The 22,546-nt window shown below is 38.2% G+C and overlaps 1 protein-coding gene across 1 annotated transcript; it reads right to left on the minus strand.

The window, feature by feature from the left end:
• Positions 1–356: 356 nt before the first annotated feature.
• mcoln1a (mucolipin TRP cation channel 1a) lies at positions 357–21,570 on the minus strand. Its single transcript, XM_042485397.1, is given in 15 exon segments — positions 357–769; positions 1,265–1,395; positions 1,490–1,696; positions 2,731–2,853; positions 2,985–3,086; positions 3,227–3,376; positions 4,638–4,744; positions 5,034–5,133; positions 6,487–6,583; positions 7,273–7,354; positions 9,180–9,336; positions 11,226–11,393; positions 12,975–13,252; positions 21,385–21,422; positions 21,424–21,570. Coding segments are annotated over 15 exon segments (1,809 nt in total). The 5' UTR covers positions 21,456–21,570; the 3' UTR covers positions 357–732.
• Positions 21,571–22,546: the final 976 nt, after the last annotated feature.

A 22,546-nucleotide genomic window follows, 5' to 3' on the forward strand; every position in this document is an offset into this window, starting at 1 on the left:
TGCATCTTCATTGTATTGGTTTTAGACATCAAATGCTTTTATGATTCTTCTGTTTTATTTTACTGCCTTTGCAAAGCACTTCGGGTTTTAAAAAAGTGCTCTATAAACAAAGTTGATGATGATGATGATTATTATTATTAGAATCTTGAATATTTTACCCCTGTGCGCTCATACCAGGTCTTCATGCACGTTATATAAACGTGGACAACCCAGTGAAAAACAGTACTTCAATACCAAGGATGGAACTGAAATAAAAATGTTTGTCCTATTGAGAGTAGTTGCTAAAACCTGTTCACTCATCTTTATCGACATGAATCCCAATTATCATGATTATATAAAAATTATATATATATATATATATATACATATATGTATGCATGGTAGGCATAATTACTGTTTTTGTGAACCGCTGGATGTTGCATGTGTTTATATGTTGCTGCCACAAGGAATTTTGAAACATCATCAGATGGTCCATTGTAGACCACGCTAAAGCAGATAAGAAGGGAAGCATCGAAGCACCTTTCCTTAGCATTCAGAGAATTGACAAACTCTTATTATGGCTGCTGCTTAGATATTTGCGGGTCATTTCACTCATTTAGGAATCGTACTAGGCCTAAAAATGACTATTCGACCACAGTCCCAGATACCGGGAACCCGGGTGTCAGGAGTGTGCAGTGTGTCCCTGTGGCCAGCAGGGGGATAGTGAGGCTTCTGAGGTCACTAAGGTCAACTTCAGTTCACTAGCAGGACATCCTCATATGTCGTCGTTCTGGAGAAAATCAAAGACAGATGTAACAATCTTTTACATTGATGACGTCACATAATAGTAATTTTTTCTCATTTTAGAGTCATGTAATGACAATTTAACTTATCTGAATTTAGAAAAGGATTGAAAATGTGTTGGATAAATGCTATCATTTTTAAAATCTGATCCTCGCTTTGATCAAGAGACTGACATGCTACACTGGTCCCTGTGTAAAACCAGGCCATGGAGATTGCACTTATATAATTTGCATCTTAACCACTAGGCCCGCTGACAACGTACTGTTATTTTAAGGTTAATGTTTACCTGATTGTCTATAGTTTGAGAAAGGCTTGGTCTGGTGAAACACTTTCAGAAGTCCCCCAAACTTGGAAATGCATGAATGCGTTTTGTTACCTAATATATAAAATATAGCTCACATCATGTCTTTTGCTTTAGTTACTTTGCTGCTGTCTGTTATTAATTAACTATGATGTTGTTTAGTTGTCCTCTCCTCCTCACCTGTCACAGCAGCAGAAGAAGGAGCAGGGCGAGGTCTCCAGACCCCTGAACTTGCCAGAGTTCGGTGTGTCCGTACACTCTGCTATGAAAGCGTGCAGGTCTGTGATGTGGATGGGTTCTTGAGTTTGGTGCTGTGAAATGTAGACAGTATTGTTATTTTTTATTCTAATATCTGTGCAGTTGTTAAAAATCAGAAATGATACCTCAGTTTAAGTCACTTCCTACCTTGATGGTCTCGTAGGCTCCTGTGATGAGGGCGATAAACAGCGACAGCACCATGTAGATGAAGAGGGAGATGAAGGTGTACAGATAAACTTGGCTGAACAGCCACACCAGAGTGCTGCTCTCCTGCATCTCAGAGAACGTCACAAACATGTCGTCCCCGTTAATGAGGGAGAACAGGCACTCTGACACCATTGACAGGGAACGAAACTGAGGGAAAGAAAACAGAGAGCTCAGTCAAACTTCTGTTCTTTAGATGGTGAGCAAAGTCCTCAGTTACAGTAACTTAAGCTCCACAGGTGACGTTCTGAACGCAGTTAAACTTGAATTACTTCAGCAATACTGTGCATAATACACCAACTCAGGACTTCTATTGCGGAAAGAAAGGAAAAACCACGATGAGTAGGTCCATTTCTCTTTGGTTCACCTCTAAAGTTTCGCTGAGTCACTTTCTGTGGGTGGAGACGTGTCCACACAAACAGTTTCATATGAGAACAGTGCTTCACCTCAGTTATTGAGAATGGGGACAGTCTTTTCTAATGAAATCTGGCTTTGTGATTTAGGCCAACAGGACCGTTGCGCTTTAATATATTTCAGAACAGTAAGAACTGTGAAACCGTCACCAAACCGTGCTATAAAGAACTTTGTTTTTTAAAGGCTCTTTAATTAAGAGGATGTAGATTTTAAAATGGTAGGATCATGTATGAAATAAAAAAAGTAAAACACGCAAAATGCCCAGTATAAAGTGGATACTGATGAAGAATATCGTATTGTATAATTTTATTGTATTTCAATTAAAGGGACAGATCCCTCTACTTAACCAAAAAACACACCCAAACAATCCAGACTGACCAATATCACTAGAAGTAAGAGGGAAAATGTGTATTTTTGATTTAGGGATGAACTGTCCCTTTAAAGGGAAGAATTTAGGTAGCAGTTGTAAAGAGAAAAAATGGATTTAAGTTTAAAAAATGTATAAAATTATAAAAATAAAACATTGTATCATCATAATGGCATGCTGGCTTTTCCATGTTAGAGAGGCTGAGTTTTGTAAAAATGATCAGCTGTAGCATCAGTCTGTACTGAAAATCCTCATGCAATGTTGTTTTGTTGTTTTTTTTACTGTATTGTTTTGTTTAGATTAATGGAACTTAATATACATGTCATTATACTAAACATGCATGTGTACCTTTACTACAGTAAATGATCACATCCCTGTCAACAAGAGTTTCAGTTGTGTTCACCTTGACGTGGTATGGTCCCAGGACGATCCATCCACAGAAGCAGTAGCCGAGATAGATGACGGCCACGCAGCAGCAGAACCGAATCACATTGGGGAACGCTGCTCGCAGTGTCACAATCAGGATCTACGAGAGACAGATCGAATTACCATGTGTGAGACTCGATTAACAGGATTTATCACATTACATCAAAGAGGAGCATTTTCTCAACTTGATAACATTATCAGCTGATGCACATCAGTGTGTCAGTGACTTACATTGTACTTCTGGAAGAACGTGAGGTAGCGAATTACTCCGACCCACACCAAGAGTGTGGAGGTTCCCAACAGGATGCCGCACAAGTCATATGAAGACATATTCTGTGAGGAGATACGGAAACATACTGAACACACTGACATGTTCTTAATGCTTTCTGAATTCTGTGCAAATTAACCACAAGAAAAAAACTACATTATTGCAGATGTTGTCACTTAAGGGAGTGGCAGTAATCAGGACACACCTTAGACTCTATGCCAATTTTGATAATGGTGCCAGTAATGGTGAGGACGTCACTGATGATGAGCAGGATATACCATCCATTAATAAACTCCAGCCGGTCACCCCAGCAAACTTTACGATCCAGAGTGTCCTTAAAGAACCGCACAAACTCCTGGAAAACACAAAGAGAAAGTAAGAGAGGAATTAGCTTAAAGAATGAGGCTCAAGTGCATATTCATGAGGGATCAACCGATATTGGGTTTTTTAGAGCCAATACCGATTAGGGATGTCATCTACACGTGTAAACAGGTACACGGATAACAAATCCTAACCGTTCAGAAAAATCAATAACCGTTTACACGTCATTTTTTCCTCTCCTCCTCGTTCATTTCTCACCAATAGTATTTTTAGGGGTGATAATGTTGCCTGAAAGCTTAAGATAATAACATTAACTAACTATACACTTAAATGTTCCCACTAATGCAGTTATCCACATACATAATAGATGCACAGGTGGCAATGTTACATTGATATGAAGAAAAAAAAAACGCAGCCACAGCCAGTGTCGTGTCACTTCAAGTTGACTCGGGGCCGCATGGACAACAAGCAACAAGCGATGAACAAGCGGAGCTTAAAAAAATATATTGTACAAAAGTGAGCAATAGTTAAAACAATGATTAAAAAAAAAAGGTTAAACCTTTTCCAGCTTTCGCTTGTACGTTTTCTTGTCCGTCAAAATTGATGATTTTATTTTCAACTCATTTTACTTTCTGTCATAAGTAGGTCTAAGCCTTAAATGGTGAGATGGATTGCCTACTTTTTAAGTTCTGTTCGCTGAATAAACGTTTTTGTGCGATAACTAACTACTGGAATGGCTTTGATTTAATGAGATTAGGAGGTATTTGAATGGACACAGAACCATCTAGTGGTTATATAGCGCAACTGCGATAGAAAAAGATCATAAATCGTGTAACCGGGTACACGTCGGTTAGAAGTCCCGTTTGCACGTGTAGAAAAGATTGTAAACGTTGACACCCCTAATACCGATACCAATTAATAGTAGTTAACGGAGCCGATATGCATTTACAAGAAAAATGAAAATATTTCTGTCAATATTTGGAATTTGGACTCTGATAAACTCCAACACAAAGCTTTGTTTAAATGCCTTTAGCAAATGTTCAATCAAAACTAAAAAATTCCAACATCATCTGCAGCAAGTTCCAGCAACCATTTTTTCATATAGTCAAGTGAAAGTTTAAATAACAAATGAATACATAAAAATATCTCCCTGAGGTTTTACAAAGTAAAAGTTGTGCTCATGTTTTCCCTTGATTTTCTAATTCAAAACTGGTTAAATAAACACACTTTAACAAAAAAATGCTTTTATTCAAAGATGATTCTGTTTTCTTTTAGTTGTGACAGACTTTTCGTACCTGCTGCAGCATGATGCCTCGCAGTATGGAGCGTCCACACAGCAGCAGTGACAGCACGCACACCAGAGCCACGGCGACATCAAACGCGACACGTGTGTAGTTCTCAGCTGGGGGTTCAAAAGGACAGAAGCAGAGCTGTTTCAGATAGATGTAGTAGTGGTGCAACACTACTGTTAAGTACTGCTGGTGCTGTATAAATAACTTCAAGAAATGAAACTTCCGTATGGTTACTGAAAGCAACATCTAATATAGATTTCCTCATATTATTTGGCACTTTTGCTGGCTTGCTTCTGGCACATTTTCATCTCTCACTCGTATACTGCTGCAGCACTGTGATCAGAAATACTGTGAGTTTTATGTTACTTGCTCCCCACTGAGTCTCATCCATCGTCTTACCCTGTCCAGACACACTCGGGTCTTTACACTCCTTTATTGATGCCTGGTTCTCTAACCGGATCTTCACCTTGCCACTATGAGCCTTGTTGTCCAGGACTATCTGAAAGAGAGAGGCAACCAGCAGACAATAAACAATGACGTTTGTGTAATGAAATTTAGACACAGAGGTTCATTGTTTCTATCAAACAGGGACGCAGCCAACACTGAGAACACAGCAGTTGTGTCCTCTGTGATATTTAATGAAATCTGAGGGGTTTAATGACATGAAGAGGAGCTTTACTAAACGCAGAAGCTTTTACATTTTTTTTAAAGATATTTTCAAGCCTGACTGTTTTTATTTAATAATTACAATTACCACCTTGAGGCTGTATGCCTCCACTAACCAGTCAAGTTACAGTTACAGTATACGTACACATTATCCTGTATCATATGTTGCCGTGACAGCACATAACGCTTCAACTATGGATGTTGCTGCAAAGAAGCTATAAGCTCTAAACGTGGATGCTTCACATACATCTTACGCTCGACAGCACAGAAGATCTATACAGTCAGCAGAGTGTTAAGGTGGACACCAAAAATTAGTGTCACTTACTCAATATCTGACCAATTGTGTCCCCTTCTGTTCCTTAGTTATGACATTAAATAACTGCTAGAAAATTAGGATGTCACACTTAAGTTAACTTTTGATCTTTTCATCATTGCGCCTTATTTGACATTTGTGTTGTCACAGTTAGCGTATGAATTTCTGAGTTATGGCCAAAACTTGTTTCGTGAGGTCATGGTGACTTTGACCACCAAAATCTAATCTGTTCATTCTTGAGTCAAAGATGACAATTGTGCCAAATTATTTTAAGAAATCCTTTAATGCATTCTTGAGAAATCACGTTCAAGGGAATGGGACAGACGCACTCAGAGTGACCTTGTCCTTCGACCACCACAATCTAATCGATTTAATCTGCAGTTCAAGTGGGCGTTAGTGCCAAATTTGAGGAATTCCCCTCAAGGCGTTCTTGAGATATCGCTTTCATGAGACTGGGACTGACAGATGAAAACATCATGTCTCCAGCCATGTCTGTTGCTGGTGCGAAGGCATGACAAATTTAAATTAAACTGATTTAGTATTTTCCATCAGAATTACAGTTTGTACCTGGCAGTGCAGAGAAAAACCATTTAGATCATTATGAAGGGAGATAATATGGACAGAAAATATAACTGAGCAGTTTAACGTCTGCTGGGGGATTCAACATAATGGAAGTGGGGTCAGTTTCAAAGAGATAGACTTGATGTATCTGTTGCATCTTAAGTAAATAAAGCAATAAAGTCTGGGGAAAGGAAACTGTCATGAAACATTGCCTAAAGAAAACCTGGTGACGCAAAACAAGTATGAGGTCTTCAGCATTGCTGTGAAGTGAACCCTCAAATGTATGTCTCTGTCTTCAAGATTTTTACTCACCGTTATGTAAAAAGTGTAGCAGTCTGGGATCTCATTGTTGATGATGGTCTGTATATTGATCGCCTTCAGCTGGAACTCTATTGTGACGTTAATGAGCCTTGAAGAAAGAAATCACAGATGGTAAATCTATGGAGGCCCCGAGATGCAAGTGAGAAAAAAACAAAAACACTCTTTTCTACATCTACATTGTTGTGTATTTTAAGAACGGGTGGATGAGTATTAAAACAACAAAAACTTTATATTGGTATTTAGTATTTCTGTAAATGAACTTGTACACAGTAAAGAAAGTGAAAAAAAAACACTTTGAAAAATGGTGGTGCCAAAAAAACCCATTGTTTTCATCTAGTAAAACATTTTTCATCACCTATTTCACAATGAAAAAAGAACGAAAAATTCTGAAAGAGTAACCTGTCAAAACCCTTTTTCACCGGTTTTTAAGTCTTAACACAGGGGAGAAAACTATTTAGATCAGACTTCGATCAGAATTCTCACTTGCCTCTCAGGGCTTCTGTACAATTGCGAGGAAAACAGTTTCATGTTTGCAGAATGGCTACATTTGACCAGAAATGCATGAAACAGGACGAGATACCTTGCATACCTCTGTGTGTTTGTGTTTTTGTACCAAAATCTGTATGTGTGCGTGTCTTGTATACATTTTTTGAGTGTGCGTGTGCAGAAGAGATAACCGGCCTGTTGAACGTCATCATCAGATACTACAGAGATAAATCTCTCCAATGGAGGCCAATCAAGGAGAACGCCGGAGCCATGTGAAAAATGAAGCCTTACTTGTGGAACTTGAGTGTGAAGTTCTTGTAGGTGCTCGTCAGCGGAGCTGGTGGGACTGACAGAGGGTTCACACCTACGCAGTCTGAAATGAGTGGAGATCAGACAGAGAATGGACAGAGTCACATGCTGAAGAGAGAGAGGGAGAGTAATACATATCAAATTCTGTCATTTTGCTGTTCCTTTCTGTAGAGCGGAACAACCTCGCAAAGACAATTATGAAATCTTGGCAAATTTCTTGAAGCAGGAGATCACAAAGAAGTGTTTGACAAACATGTGATATGAGGAAAAGAAAGATTTGAACATGAGGTTGTTTCCATTGCTCTTACTTCCTCATAATTTGGTCAATCAAACTAAAAAGACACACAAACACACACACGCGCACGCGCGCGCGCGCACACACACACACACACACACACACACACACACACACTAATATGAGGAAGTAAGAAATTAAGATGCAACAACTTCTATGCGCTCTGAAGGTAAATTGACAGCATATGACTCCTTTGATAGTGAAAACTACTCTAAGCCAAAATATCAGCCATTATTACATGGCTTTGCTGAGTACTTGATTCTGATTAGTCAATTAGATCGCTCTATGGTCTGTTATTTCTGAAAGGCAGAATGCAATGGACACATACATGATCATAGACTTTAAGTGGAATTAAGAAAAACCTGTTCAGATTGCATTTTGTGTCCATTTATTGATTTCTTTAGTAAGCAGCTGTGCAATAAGCAGGTAACTGAACAGCGAGTGGGTAATTATTGCCTAATAAACCCCTTGATTTTGCAATAATGACCCATTTGCTGTACATTATCGCTTGATTCAATTTCCAAAATCAATACGTAACAATTACATGGACCTCTGCAAATGTACAGTCTATGGAAGCGCATTGCACTCACCAAAGAAAAAAAAGTTGCTTTTATGACATATTTATTATGATCTCCATATCTCCTAATTGTGACTCATGATCGCATTATCATGAGATCAGGTGTTACAACACATCTGATTCTGAGAGATGACTCAGTGGCAAAGTGCTGTACTGCCACTGTAAAACGTTTTAATTGCACTGCATTGCATGCTTTATTATCACTGACCCCACATGCCTTTCTGTAAGAAATAAACAAAATATTCAATCATGTAGCCCGATCAGCATCTTCTAAAATAGGAAAAAATCAATAACCTTACAAGATCTGAACCTCATCATCATGAGATAGTGAGTCACAATAATGAGATAAGGTTGAGAAAATATATATTCTTTGGTGAATGCAATGAGCTTCCATACAGATCATTGTCTATGATAGATACATTTTGTTTTGCAGAAAATTAGGGCTTACGGGAAGTCAAAATAAGATTGGGGCAGCTCTGTTATAACCTAAAATGTACATTACATTATGTTTTTACCTCATAATAACAACAGCAGCAGAATGCAACATAAAGCCAATATAAGACTCTGAGATCGTGTATTTCCTGGAGTTACATTCATTTTTAATCATTCATAAAAAGCCTTTGTGGCATTTGTTTGAGTACACACACTGGGAGCTTAGAGCCAGAGTGCATCATCAAATATTTGTCCTAGATTTCTCTTTGAAGCGTTAAAAGAAGTTGCTTGCGTTGCTACCTCAGGCAACAACTGTCTCCCTGGAAAGATCTGCAGATAATATTCAGCTTGACCTTTGACTATTTAAAACCGAATCGTGTGCAAACTATGCATGGAGTAATCTTTTGTGGACTGCTTCTGTAGCACAATTTCCACTTTTTCATGTTTGTTTAAGTGTAAAAGGGAAGCCTGCATTTTTCAGTTATCGGCTGTTATCGGCTGCTTTAATTACACCATTAAATGTTAACTGTTGTTTCAAAGGCCAAGTCACAGAGAGTGCGACCCCTGTCAGTAGTGTTCACGTACCGGTGATGATGTGAGGGTCAATGCTGAAGGTGTCATTGGCTGGGTCGATTCTTCCCTTCTTGTAGTACTGTTGGCAGAGGGAAAGCGCACTGTCGTTCACGCCAACACCGTAGACATACGCATAGCGTCCCACTGTGGTCTCTGGTAAAGCCAGATACTGTGGAGAGGAAAAGATTCAGTTGAGCAGGAGGTCAATCACTAAAGGAGTAATGGTATCCAAAAATGTTTGAGGGGCCATGACGAGCTCTGTAACACAACCAAGCAGCCAACTCACATTTTGATTTTGAATTTGGATTCTATTGTGTTTTTATTACAGCTTTATGAAAGGATCCACAGCTTCATCTAGGAATGGCAGTGTGGCTTGGTCTACCACTTTGGCCCATACTGAAAGATTTTTATGTATTTATTTATTTTACTTATGTGTATAATATTTTACCTTTTTTTTTTTTTTCAAGGGAGAGATGGGCAAGACAAGCAGCAGCATAAATAAAACACAGTTACATACAGAGAACACAACCAGACACAAAATAAAGGAAGTAAAAATCAAGCAGAAGGAACTAACATTTCAAAAGAAAAATTTAACAGTTTTGTCAAAGAGTAAATTAAAAACAAAACAAAAAAAATCTAAACAAGTATTGGATAAACTGGCACAAAATTTAGGCATTCATTATCCCCAGTTTATGTATCCTAATGTATCTTGGGTGAACTGTGGACTTCTCTCCAGGTACCATAAAAAGTCAAAGTAGCATTTGACTTTTTTGTGGTTCAAATATCTGTAAAAAAAAAAGATAAGCAAATATATCCATGTCCACCACAGCACCAACTGTAACAACTCTGTAGACATTTTACTTCATGCCACCATCAGGTAAAGATTTTCATATTTTTTTGATATATTTCAATACTCAACACTACTATGCTGTTTTTGACCAAATACCGGCAAAACATGACGATGACTTTCCCATCAGCTTCAGCTGTGTTTTGTGTTAGCACCAACGAGCAATTTGTAGCATGCGCTCTAAGACGGTGAACATTGTAAACATAACACCTGCTAAACATCTACATGTTAGCATTCCACTCAACCGCAACTACAAAGTTCATTCAGACGTAAATTACTATGCCTGAAAGGAGGCTTTTATTGTGGCTTTTTGAGAAATTTTTCATCAAAGGTTCATTGTGTAGGATTTAGGGGCATCTATTGGCAGCAATGGTATATGATATTCATAACTCTGTTTTCATTAGTTTATTAATTTTGTTAAGGACAAGCAGGTTATATCTACATAAAAAAGCAGATCCTCATCCCCAGAGTCCACAAATTTGCTCTGAAGTAGCCCAAAAACAAACAAACCAATCAATGACTTTAGATAGGACAATTTGCATTTTCCCACACTTGATGAGGCCGACTTCAGTTATTCCATGTTTTAATACTGAAACAACGGCTAAAAGTCAGATTTGGGCCTTTGAGTTTGAAGATGCTAGCACACATTTTTAGATTATAAAACTCTCCGTGGTGCAAGGTTTCACAGCAGTTGTTTAAAGAAATGTTGCACATGATTTACTTTTTCATAAAATCTTTATCAAGCACAAAAGAGAATTCAAAACCCTAATTTTTAAATGAAAATTCACAAAAATATATTTTCTCTGTTGTCGTGACACTGGTTTCTTAATGAGGGAGGTAGAAACATTGTACTTTACAAAGTTTTATGTACTTCTGTTTGGCCACTGCAAACAGCTTATGTTTACAACTGTATCTGTTGTATTACTTTCTTCAGTGAGAGGTCTTAAGTTCTGCATGCAAGATAATTATAAAATGAGACATAGTAATAAAACAATAAAGTATTGTTTATAAAAGTTTACGTTTTTTTATTCACTGGATCAATATAAGTTGTTCTGCTCTGACAGAAAATTGACTTTGCACTACAGTTACATTATAATAATAACCAAATAACCTAACAATATTTTAAAAATGAGTTAGAAAATGGAGCACAATTTTAACAATTGTTTTTAAAAATATTTTTAAGTAGCTTTTCTGTGTTCCTCGGGGCTCACCTGCTCCACAGCGTAGAAGATGTGCTCGTAGACATCACTCTGCGTGTAAACGGCAAAGGAGTCGTCTGTGGACTCATCATAGTCTTTGAGGAAGAGGTGCTTGAAGGTCATAGTGTTCTCCTCCTTGAAGGTCACCACCACCTGGTTACTGAGGCCAAACAGCACCAACTGCAGCAAAGAGAGACAGGAGAGTGAGACATGTCATGAGGAGGAGGAGGAGGAGGAGTGGGGACAAAGAAAAACCCAGAGGCTGTACGTTTCCAGGTGCACATCTAAGACTTCAGGCTGGCTCTTCTATTGCATAATCAGAATACTCTCTCTGCGTGTTTTTGCACATCATAAATCACTGAAAGCCTCCACCCAGGAAACAGAGATAAACAGAGTTGACATCTATGTCTGTGAAAACATGGAAGACCTATACAACCAGCACAGTTTCAAGATGGACACTCAAGACGAGTATCTGACCAAATGTCTCTTCTTGATGTTGCTGTAAAAAAATGACCTTTGACCTTTTGAATATAAATTGTCATCACTTCATCCTCTAAGACATGCCTGTAAAATTCTGTCATTATTGTGCATTAGTGCACAAATTCTTGAGTTGTAGCCAAACACATGTTTTGTGAGGTCAGTAACCTTGACCTTTGAACTCCAACAACCAAATTCCAATCGTTTCATTCTTGAGTCCAAGTGAATGTTTCTGCCAAATTTGAGCAAATTCCCTTGAGAGAAAATTCCTCTCTTGAGATCATGAGAATGAGACAAACACAAAGCCACAGTGAACTTGACCTTTAACCACCAAAATCTAATCAGTTCATCTCCAAGTGAATGTTTGTGTACAAAGTTTGAAGAATTTCCCTCAAGATGCTCTTAAGATATTGTGTTCACAAGAGTGAGACAGAAAAGGTCACAGTGACCTTTACCTTTGACCTAGGTAAATGGTGAAATACCTCTTTTTTACTACCTTAAATTTTTTCAAAATATTTTAAGTGATCACTAAAGATTCGTACATTTTTATCGATGCCGGTGTCATTTTTTCCTGTAACCCATTTCAATATATCCACTTTTTTTCCCCCCACTTTATAATAATTATCTAGTCTCCTCTGTAGTGGAAATAACATCCTTTTATGCATATTCTTGTCATGATTGCCCTCAAGCAGATGGAGACATAAAATACAACACATTTCAACATATGTAATATCCATCCATTGCGCAAGTTTTAGAAAAATACTTTAACTAAGGGTTGACCTTTTGTACATGTTCATGCTGATTTGTGATATCAGCAGAAATTAGCATATTGGTTGATATTTTGTTTTAAGGTCAATATCTGCAGATACTGGCAGCTTTATATTTTGTTTAACTGGCAAGATGATGATGAAAATGTCGGAGTTCGTGCTGGAGAAAAAGGCTCTATGCATGTGGGACAATTTGACAATAAATGGATGCACTGAAAATTGGGAAAAAAATGATCAAACTGAACCTAGACGGAGGGACAACAAATATTTCTCAGGAAACAGCACTCACATGTCTGAGTCTCTGTGAAAGAGTTAAAACCTAGAAATATCAAATAATATCGGACCGTTAGTTCAAGTTCACACTATCTGAGTCAGAACATCAACCTTATATGTTCACTTAAAACCAAAAGATAAAACCAATGTAGGTGAGAAAAGACTGAGAGCAGATTGATAAACAGTATACACACAAAGACGTACTTAGGAAAAAAAGAGCAATGCGGGATTTCATCTGACGAACCTGAGCAGTGACAATAATGATCTTCAGCAGCTGCAGGATCAGCTTGTACGGCTTGCGGCCTTTGGCATGATATTTATCACAAGGGCTCATGAAGAAGTATTTCAACTTCCTGCGAATGGCCTCTTCTTCTAGATCAGCCCCGCTCCAGTGACCTGCCGTTGCCGTGGGAAACCGATGGTTGCTATGGTTGTTGCCATGACAGTTACTCTGATGATCATGCTCCCCGCTGCTGTCTGTGGATCCGTAGCGAGTCACTGAGCTGGGCAGGCCTTCTTGCTCTAAAAGATAAAAGTAACATTTAGTTTTCTCAGAACTTAATCTCAACCAACATAACAAAAAACACTTTGATCTTTGATCAGGACTGAAACACAACTGAAGCACAAGCTGACAGATCAGTGAAAACACTAGTTTGACACATATTTACTGGTATTGGTGTTTAGTGTATGTTGATAAGCAACCAGTACAGAAATGCCAAATGTAAGTTTGAGATAATTTAGAAACTTCATGCTACTACATGTCTCAGTCTGATTCTCTAAAACCACAACGTGCATTATTTTATAAAAATGATCAACCGGACGATTCTTCTGAATGAGCTTTATTGTCTTCACTCATCATCCTGACTGACATTGCCTCAATTGTTTCACTTCATCAGAGCTGGTATTTATTAGGTGTGTCAGATTTGTGTGACTAAAGCTACACCTCTTAGTTTTTTTTTCCAGAAGGAATTGTTTAGCCGAGGTGGTTAGCCACCCTGATAGTGATGCATCACATAATCAGTTTAGTTAGTGGATGATGGCCTCAACAACCAAAACTCAAAACGAAATGTTAGCACGCTCACACGCTAACTGACGGATGTCCCAACCTGATACTAATCGAGCTGATAGTGACTCAAATAGCTTGATGGGGCATCACTGAGCCGATCTATTTAATTAAATTCTATGTTTATTATTACTTTACATTCATTTTCAGCTGCTATATTATTTCATTTTAATTGGTATTTTAAATTCCCGCTTGCCCCAAACTTTTACATGGAATCTGGATTCCCATTCATGTTGAATATTTAGTATTGATCACATCTGTTTGCACTAGTTTTTAACTTAAATCATGATTAAATGTTTCAACTGTGTCCTCATTTCACACAGTTGTAGTGTTTTATACTCACATTATTAATTCCTGTTTCATTTCTGACCCTTTGTTGCCGCAATAACTAGGTTTGTCCTCAAATCATAATTCCTGTTTATTCTGATGATTTTTTGTTATTGCCAACTTGTTTGCGCACGATTTATCACTGCGATAAGAAAACAGAATTCAGTACATTTAAGCCTATGTTTATTTATATCTATGTTTTTATTTTTTCAAGTTAGAAAAGCAATGTTTAAGTCAAGTCTGACGTAGCCTTACACATTAAGGAATGATCCCAGTCACTTCCACACACTGAAGCATACAGCTTATTAATATAACACTGGCATCGCATCAGTACTCGGTATTGGCAGATACCCAAAGCCCAGGTATCAGTATCCAGACTGAAATAGGCAGATTGGTGCATCCTTACACTAAACTGTGAGTATATTAGCATGCTGCTGCGAGCATTTAATGCAAACCACTGCTGTGCTTAAATAAAATCTCACAGAGTTGCTAGCGTGGCTTTAGTCTTGTTTATTTCATGTTCGTGAAGCTGCCTAAAGTGTGCCTCAGTGTATGAGGCTTGAATAACACTGACACGCAAAGAACGTCAAGCCAAAGACAGACTAAATATCCATGGCAATAAAACGTTTACACAAAACTAGGAGGCGTGCACCAGAACAAAAGTCCCTATTTGTACATATACTGGTTAAGAGGGAAAGCACCAATCATACGTATTGATCTCGTATTCCAAGTACTTGAGCCAAAGTCTCGTCATTTCATGAAAAACCAACTGTCAGCACCACACATGCCTAAAGCTTGAACAGACTTTCTCCTCAGTCTGACACCTTCTCTTTGTGTGTATGGATTTACTCCTCTCTCTCTCTCTATCTCTCCCCTCTGGCATTTTCAACATGTGCTTAATGAGGCTACACATGTGACGTAACTCTAAAGGAATAATGGAAACAAAGGTTGCCTAAAGTTGTCTGTAATAAGTACAGCGCACACAAATAGAACATATTAGATTTTTACACACTTGTATTTACAGTCTTAATGACTTCTGTAAAAACTGCTGCACTTCTTCTCTTATTAAAACTGGAGCGGAAGCATAATTTCTTCTTCCTTTCATGCCCATTAAAAACAGAAAAGAAACTGATGTGAAGGTGCAACTACAAGTCTTACCATAAGTGTAGAAATCTATTTTTCCAAAGAGTCTGTAGTGCGTCTGCTAGTTACTGCAGACGTCTGTGTGCTAGACGACTACTAGAGAAGTCAACGGATTCCTGGCATGTTTATGTACAACGAGAGCTAAGACACATATCAAGAGGTCTGGCCTAACTGGGTTTGACTCGTATACAGAAATTTAGGAGTGTATGTATGAAGTTGCATGTAATAACTCTACTGCATTTTTGTGATTTCACCAATAATGTTCTGTGCGTGCAATGACAAGGGCTTTGACGTAATATTAACAACCTTTGACACACTACTTTCTTCTTCCTGAGAAGCAAAATAAAGGCAAATAAAATATTCTATTGTCAAAGTATCCTTAATCCAGTGAATAACAGTATCTGGTGGCATTGGTGGTGAAACTGCTATCCGCTCCATTTTCTATCAAAATATCGGCTCATTTGCTTCGTACCAGAAATGCTTCAGTATAATCTGATGGTGTAAATTTAACATTGTGATTAAGAAAGTGTTGAATTTCATCCCTAAACTTATTGGAAATATCATATTTCTATAAACTTTAGTCAGGTAATACATTCACAACATGAAACATTTTTTTTTATCTCAACCATCTGCACCAACCAGCAAAAAGAGACAAATAAACAACATCAGGAAAACTAGGTGGGTGGTCAGAAAATTTCTGCAGTGCTGCAAAGGTGCAACTATTTTATTTATTTTCTCATATGCACAACCATTGTGCATAACTAACAACTGATTTAACCTCAAATTAAAAGTAGGCCAAATATTTTTTTCCCTCTTACCGTTAGTGATATTTATCAGTCTAGACTGTTTTGGTGTGAGTTGCTGAGTGTTGGAGATATCAGCAGTGGAGATGTCTGCCTTTTCTCAAACATAATGGAACCAGACAGCATTTGGTTTGTGGTGCTCAAAACACCAAATAAAATAAAATAAAATAAATAATTAAATAAATAATAACAATAACTTTGAACAGCAATGTCTCTTTCCAGAAATCATGGCCTCCTGCATGCTTACGCTTTTAATGTACGCAGTAACTTTGGCAGATCTGGTTGCAGCCATGTAGCTTTAAAACAGAATGACCTGAAAACTGACTGATTTTTAAAATCTTCTTTATCTTCTTCTTTATTGGCCATCTGGCCTCATTGCTGTGTTTTTTTTTATATTAGTTGTGTGTTTGTGTGACAATAAAGTTTCTTGGTCTTAGGTCTCTTGAAAAAGAGCCAATGAGTCACTAGCTGATTAAATAAAACAAAACCTAAACAGTGTAAAAAAAAATATCGTATATCACTGAACAGAGGAGAACATTTATGGCCGGACACTAAGCTGGTTGACGTGTCATGTCTTTGTAGGAACCGACCACATCACAAGCAAGCAACAGATCTGAAAGGGGCTAATCGTGCTTAATACTTATCACATGCTGTTAGCTTTCTGGACCTGGCTGCTTTAAAGAAAAAAAAAAAAGACAGAAGAATGGGGACACTCAAGTTTGTTCAGTCAGTCTGCATCCAGGAAGTGACTTGCTGGGTCGTCATAGTCAACGTGTGCACGGTCAGATAAACTGCTGAGTTCAGATAAATTCAGACGCAGCAGACACAATAAGTCAGCAGAGTGAAGCACCAGCTTAGCAGAGCTCTCCTAATGGGAGCGAGAAGTGAAACAGGACACATAAACTGCTGGTGCTCAATATTAGTCAGCATTAGTTTGGAAACAAGATGAAAGTTCAGCAAAACAAGACAACGTTCAGGACTGGCGTAATTCCAAAAACTTGTCACGCATTATTCTGTGGCACCGCAATCAAAAAAACAAAAAAAAAACAAAGTCCATCTAAGTGATTTATGTTTTCTGATACTTATAGGTGCAATCTGCATTTTGTTGTTGGAAAAATGGGCTGGATTTTGCTCAAAGCATTTATCAAGCTAACTTAGTATTTCTGCATCACGAAATACGTAAGGCCATTTAATGGGTTTTGTGCAGCTCCCTCTGGAGCCACAAAAGGTTATACACAACTTTTTTATTTATTTATTTTTTTTAACATATCTCGTGCCCCCCTACACCTGTAAACTGATTTTATGTGTGAAACTGGTGGAGTCCACCTTAGTTTATTTGTGTGGCAAAACTACAGTATGGGCCTTTAATAAGGCATAACAGTAACTGTCCATCTCAACGTTTTTAAGGTCTTTAAAGAATTAGGAGGCAACTGATTTTTTTAGCTGGTCACACCTTTATAGGCTTTAAGTCTTGACCTTAATTATTGCTCAGTGGCTGTAAGCTAGGTAGGGCTACAACTAATGATTATTTTCAATGTCGATTAATCTATCGATCATTTTTCAAATGAATTAGTTGTTTGGTTTATCATGTTTGGTCAGAAATTGGTGAAAAATGTCGATCGGTGTTTCCCAAAGCTCAAGGTGGCGTCCTCAAAATGTCTTGATTTGTCCACTATCCAAAGACATTCAGTTTACTTTTGTGGAGGAGTAAAGAAACCAGATAATATTCACTTCTATGAAGCTGTAATATGAGATTTTTTTTGCACAGTTTTTACTAAAAAAAACATTCAAACCGATTAATTTAATAGTTGATAACTATTCAACAATGAATCATTGCAGCTCTAAAGCTAAGTCTGACTGAAATGTTTACAGTGCATGACTGACCTTAGTTGTAAAGTGAGACTTTTTGAAACCACACGTGGTTTCCTGCTGTAAACCAGACCCACATTTAAAGGGATCATTTCCTATATCATCCAACACCTGTCATTAACCTGTGAGAACTGCTAGCTGTTAACATGATATCGACAGCATCCAGATGAGCACTGGGCTTCAACAAAAATTAAGTCGGCGTGACGGCATTTTAATAAGTTCTGCTACAACCTGCCCTGGCTCTGACAGGGGTTGCGTGCCTCAGTGAAGGAATCCAACCACCTCACATTTCAGGCAGACAATAGGCACAAGTTCACACATATCTTTGATTGGAGGAGTGTGTCGATCGTCACGGCAGATAGCAATCGGACAAACAAAAGTGGGTGCAGGTCATTGACCGTGCCACCAGATTTGACTTAAGATGACTAAATCTGAGAAAATATCTGACTCTTCCGGTTCACGGTCGCCTGTGGAGTGTTGGCAGAGACACTGAAGTAGCTACAAGTCTGTCAATCTAAATCCTTACTGTCACTGAGAATCTGTCAACAACTTGGTATCTGCACTGAGATCGAGTCTGGCAGTCCGCAGTGACAGGCCACCCACAGGGTGAGAGTCCCAAACTTCCACTAACACCTGAGATAAAGGAAACACCTTAAATTAAAAAGGTGGCACACTGATAACCATGTTCTGGGTTATTTGTAGGCAGGACATGATACTTTTAGGGAGCTCAAATGCATCCCTCTTTCAGCAGTGTCTGAGATTTGTTATCAGAGGAAGAAGAAAAGGCCTGATAATGTGGCTTTAAATGGACTGTTTACCCAAATTACCCCTAATGACAGTACTCAGTGGAGATAATTTTGCTTTTAAGTGCCAGCACTGCTGAGATTTTGAGATATGCACCTCTGAACAAGTTTGTTGCCACCACAGTACCATGGAAGTAAGCAAGGACAAAAAGCACATTTAAAAAAAATTAAAAAAAACTCAGCTACAAATAGTCCCAATAACTCCAGAAAAGGGCAGCACAAACGTAAGTGTTTTGTGGCGTGAAGTTTGTAATTCTTGTTAAAAAGTTGTTCAGAAAGAATCGTAAAAACAGACATCTCAAGAACTCTGCATAAGCATGGCTAGATACTACCAGGAGTTGTCAGAAAACAATTTACGATTTGGGTGAACTGACTCTTTAACTTGAAGCTTTCTGAACACATACAGTGTGTGATACTAAAGAAAAAAGGCCTTTATTTGGGTCTCATGGCACCTTAAAGCAGACCTGGAGAATACAAACTTAAAAAGTCATGGTCTACGTACTAGCTTTTATTTAAGAGCTTTCAATAGCATCTTATATTGTTAAAAAATCTGGAGAATGCTTCACGAGGTAAGCTCTCTCTCGTCAAACTACTGATTTCAAGGTCAAGAATGAACCTTAACACTCAGTTCAAAAACCCTTCATAGGACAAAGAAACACTATAATCTGTGGAGCCAAACGTCACCCAACCGACATCAACAGTCTTTGAAAAAACACTGCAGACTCAACCAAGCGTGAGGGGAGCTTATGAAACAGGGCTGGAGCTATTTTTATGCATGAAGGAGTCAGGCTGTTAAAATGGAGTAGATTTGCTGAAAGGTGGGCTGAGGGTAGTGGCACAGCATCTGTGTCTTACCACACCCAACAGTCACTGCAACCTCTCAAACTGGGGCAAGACATATAACAACGCAGCCCTAAAACCACTGCTGATATTAAAGCGGATTATTCAATTTAAAGGTGCACTCTGGACCTGTCGTTTACAATACATGTGGGGGACGGTTTGATTAATATGTCAATTATTTTAAGAGGAAACAGCCATCAGTTTGTCTAAAAATGCCACAAAATAGTAATCTGTCAGTTATTTTAAGATTGTAATGCCATTGTTTAGTCTACAAAAATTACATAAAGTAGTAATCTGTCAGCTATTTTAAGATTTAACAGCCATCATGTCGTCTAAGAGTTGTCACAAAATAGATATCTGTCAATTATTCTCGGAATAATTGGCTATTATTTAGTCTAAAAATGTCACAAAATACTAATCTGCCAGTTATTTTAAGATTAAACTGCCATTATTTAGTCTACAAAAATTACATAAAATAGTAATCTGTAAATTATTTTTAGATGAAACAGCCATCCATTTGTTTAAAAAAAATTACAAAATAGTTATGTGTCAATTATTCTCAGAATAAACTGTAATTATTTAGTCTAAAAATGTCACAAAACAGTTTTGTGTCAATTATTCTCAGAATAAACAACAATTACTTAGTCTAAAAATGTCACAAAATAGTGAGAACCTAGAAGAACCTAGGGTCTTGTGGTTGAATGTCTTGTTTCGTTTGACCAGACAATTTAAAATATAAGCATATTAAGTGAAAAACAATATTGAGCACCGCACATTGAAGAACTTTACTTTGACTTTATTCAAAGGGAGCAATGCGTACCAGTCAAGTCATGAAATGATTGCTGTTTGTTTGTGTTTTGTAAATATTGTGTTTTTTAAAATTATGCTCACTTTAGAAAATAAGATATTGATACGCTATTAAAAACTGAAAAAAAGATGTTAGTAATTAGTCATGTGACTCATACACCTGTGAATACTCATGCAATTTTATAAAGCCAGCCTAAAGAAGCTACAGGTGAAGCGTGTTGCTTGCTCTGAATAAAGTCAGGGTGAAGCGGTGGGCAGTCTCACTGGCTGTGCACAGGGAGTTTTATTAATTGCAAACACATTCATTGAAAAATGTTATAGTGAACATTTGGCAAAAAACGAGTCACTGATTGTCAAAATAAGAATTTTCTGTCAACCAACTTATACATTAATCAACAAATCCCTAACCAGAAAAATACAAAACTCGTTTACTATTATTATCATTACTCGTTTTTATTGTTTTTTAAGCACAAGGATTTTAAGAGAAATGAACTACTAAATACTTGATTTCACTCCTGGTTTCACTGCTGTGTGATAATCTAAAAGTAGGCCATGTCTGACAACATGTCTGTTGTTGTATTGTTGTGTTACATCTCTGCCTAAATGTTGCTCTGTGTGTTGAGAAACGACTTGCGGAGAAGCAGAGAGGGAAAATCCCACTTGTCAACAAGGATTACAGTCATGGAAACATCCCAGCAAACCTGATGTTGACGGTTTGGAAAAAACACACTTGGTGAAAATGACAACTGTACCTCAGCTGCCCAGAAGATGACAGAGCAGAAATACAATTACGGCTGAAGTGCTCTCATTGTTGGGAAACGTCTTGACAACAACAACAATATTTGAGACACCACAACGCAGCTCTAAAACAAGCCTAATTTCCGGACAGAAACAAACCCGTGTATTAGCAAACAAAATAACAACTTGCTTGTGAGAAGACAAATGAGTAAACTGACCAACGGCTGAGTTAAATTAAAAAGTTAAATGTCGGCACGTCACCTGAGCAGTCCTCGTGTCCCGTCGCAGCCATGTGGTTATCCGTTTAAAAAAACAATAAATAGGTCAAGCATACAGCTAAGAGTCGGGTTATTCAGTAGCTAAATTTACTGTATTATCTGATAAGAGGTCTCACAGCACACAGCTGTACTGAAACAGCAGCCGGGCCGAGCTGCTCTGCCGCTGTTGTCTCCAGCTCTTTTCCTCTCGCTCAGGTCATGTGACGGACACCACGTGACTCTCAGCTCTGCTCGAGCTCATTTGCTCGAGGACCAAGAGGCACGGGATGGTGATCTGCTGCAGTTTTTGGCTGATCCTCGTGCGAGCAGGGGGTAGGGGGTCGGAAATTGGGCCTGATTATCCAGCAGTGGTGTATGTTAACGAAGTAATAATGCTTTGTTACAAGTATTTTTTGGAAGTATCTATACATGACTTGAGTTTTAATATTTCAGTCAAGTTTCAAGTACATTTCCTAGATTCAAGATTCAAAGTGTTTATTGTCATATGCACAGTATGGAAACATGTTTCCCTGTACAATGAAATTCTTACTTTGCTGTCCACAGAATGCCTAATGTGTAGCAAATATAAAAGAAATATGAAACAGAAATTTAGAAATTTCCAATAGAAAGAACAGTGCAAATAAAACAGTACAGTGCAAATTCAAACAGTGCAATTGTGCATGTGCAAACGGAATAGTAAACTGTCTGGTACAGTTATGAGGTTGTGTGTGTGAGGTAGTTGCTGTGTGAACTCCTGTCAGCAGTTTAGGAGTCTGATTGCAGCGGGAAAGAAAGAGTTCTTTAGTCTAGTGGTCCTGCATTTCACACTTGTGTACCTCCGGCCTGAGGGTAGAAGTGTGAACAGACCGTGCTGGGGGTGGGTGGGGTCCTTTAGGATGGAGGCCGCTCTGCTGTGGACTCTGCGGTGGTAGATGCTCTGCAGAGAGGGCAGTGGAGTCCTGATGATCTTCTCAGCAGTCTTCACCACTCTCTGCAGGCGTTTGCGGTCCACAGCAGTAGCACTGCCGTACCACACGGTGATGCAGCTGGTTCCTAAATAAAATATATACTTTTACACCACTACATTTCCACTAAGTATTTTAGTTACTTACTACAAAGGGACTGAAGGAAATGGGAGAGAAGGAAAAACTGGATTTTGTTATTTA

This window comes from Plectropomus leopardus, chromosome 4 (genome assembly GCF_008729295.1).
Source record: "Plectropomus leopardus isolate mb chromosome 4, YSFRI_Pleo_2.0, whole genome shotgun sequence".
Lineage (NCBI taxonomy): Eukaryota > Metazoa > Chordata > Actinopteri > Perciformes > Serranidae > Plectropomus > Plectropomus leopardus.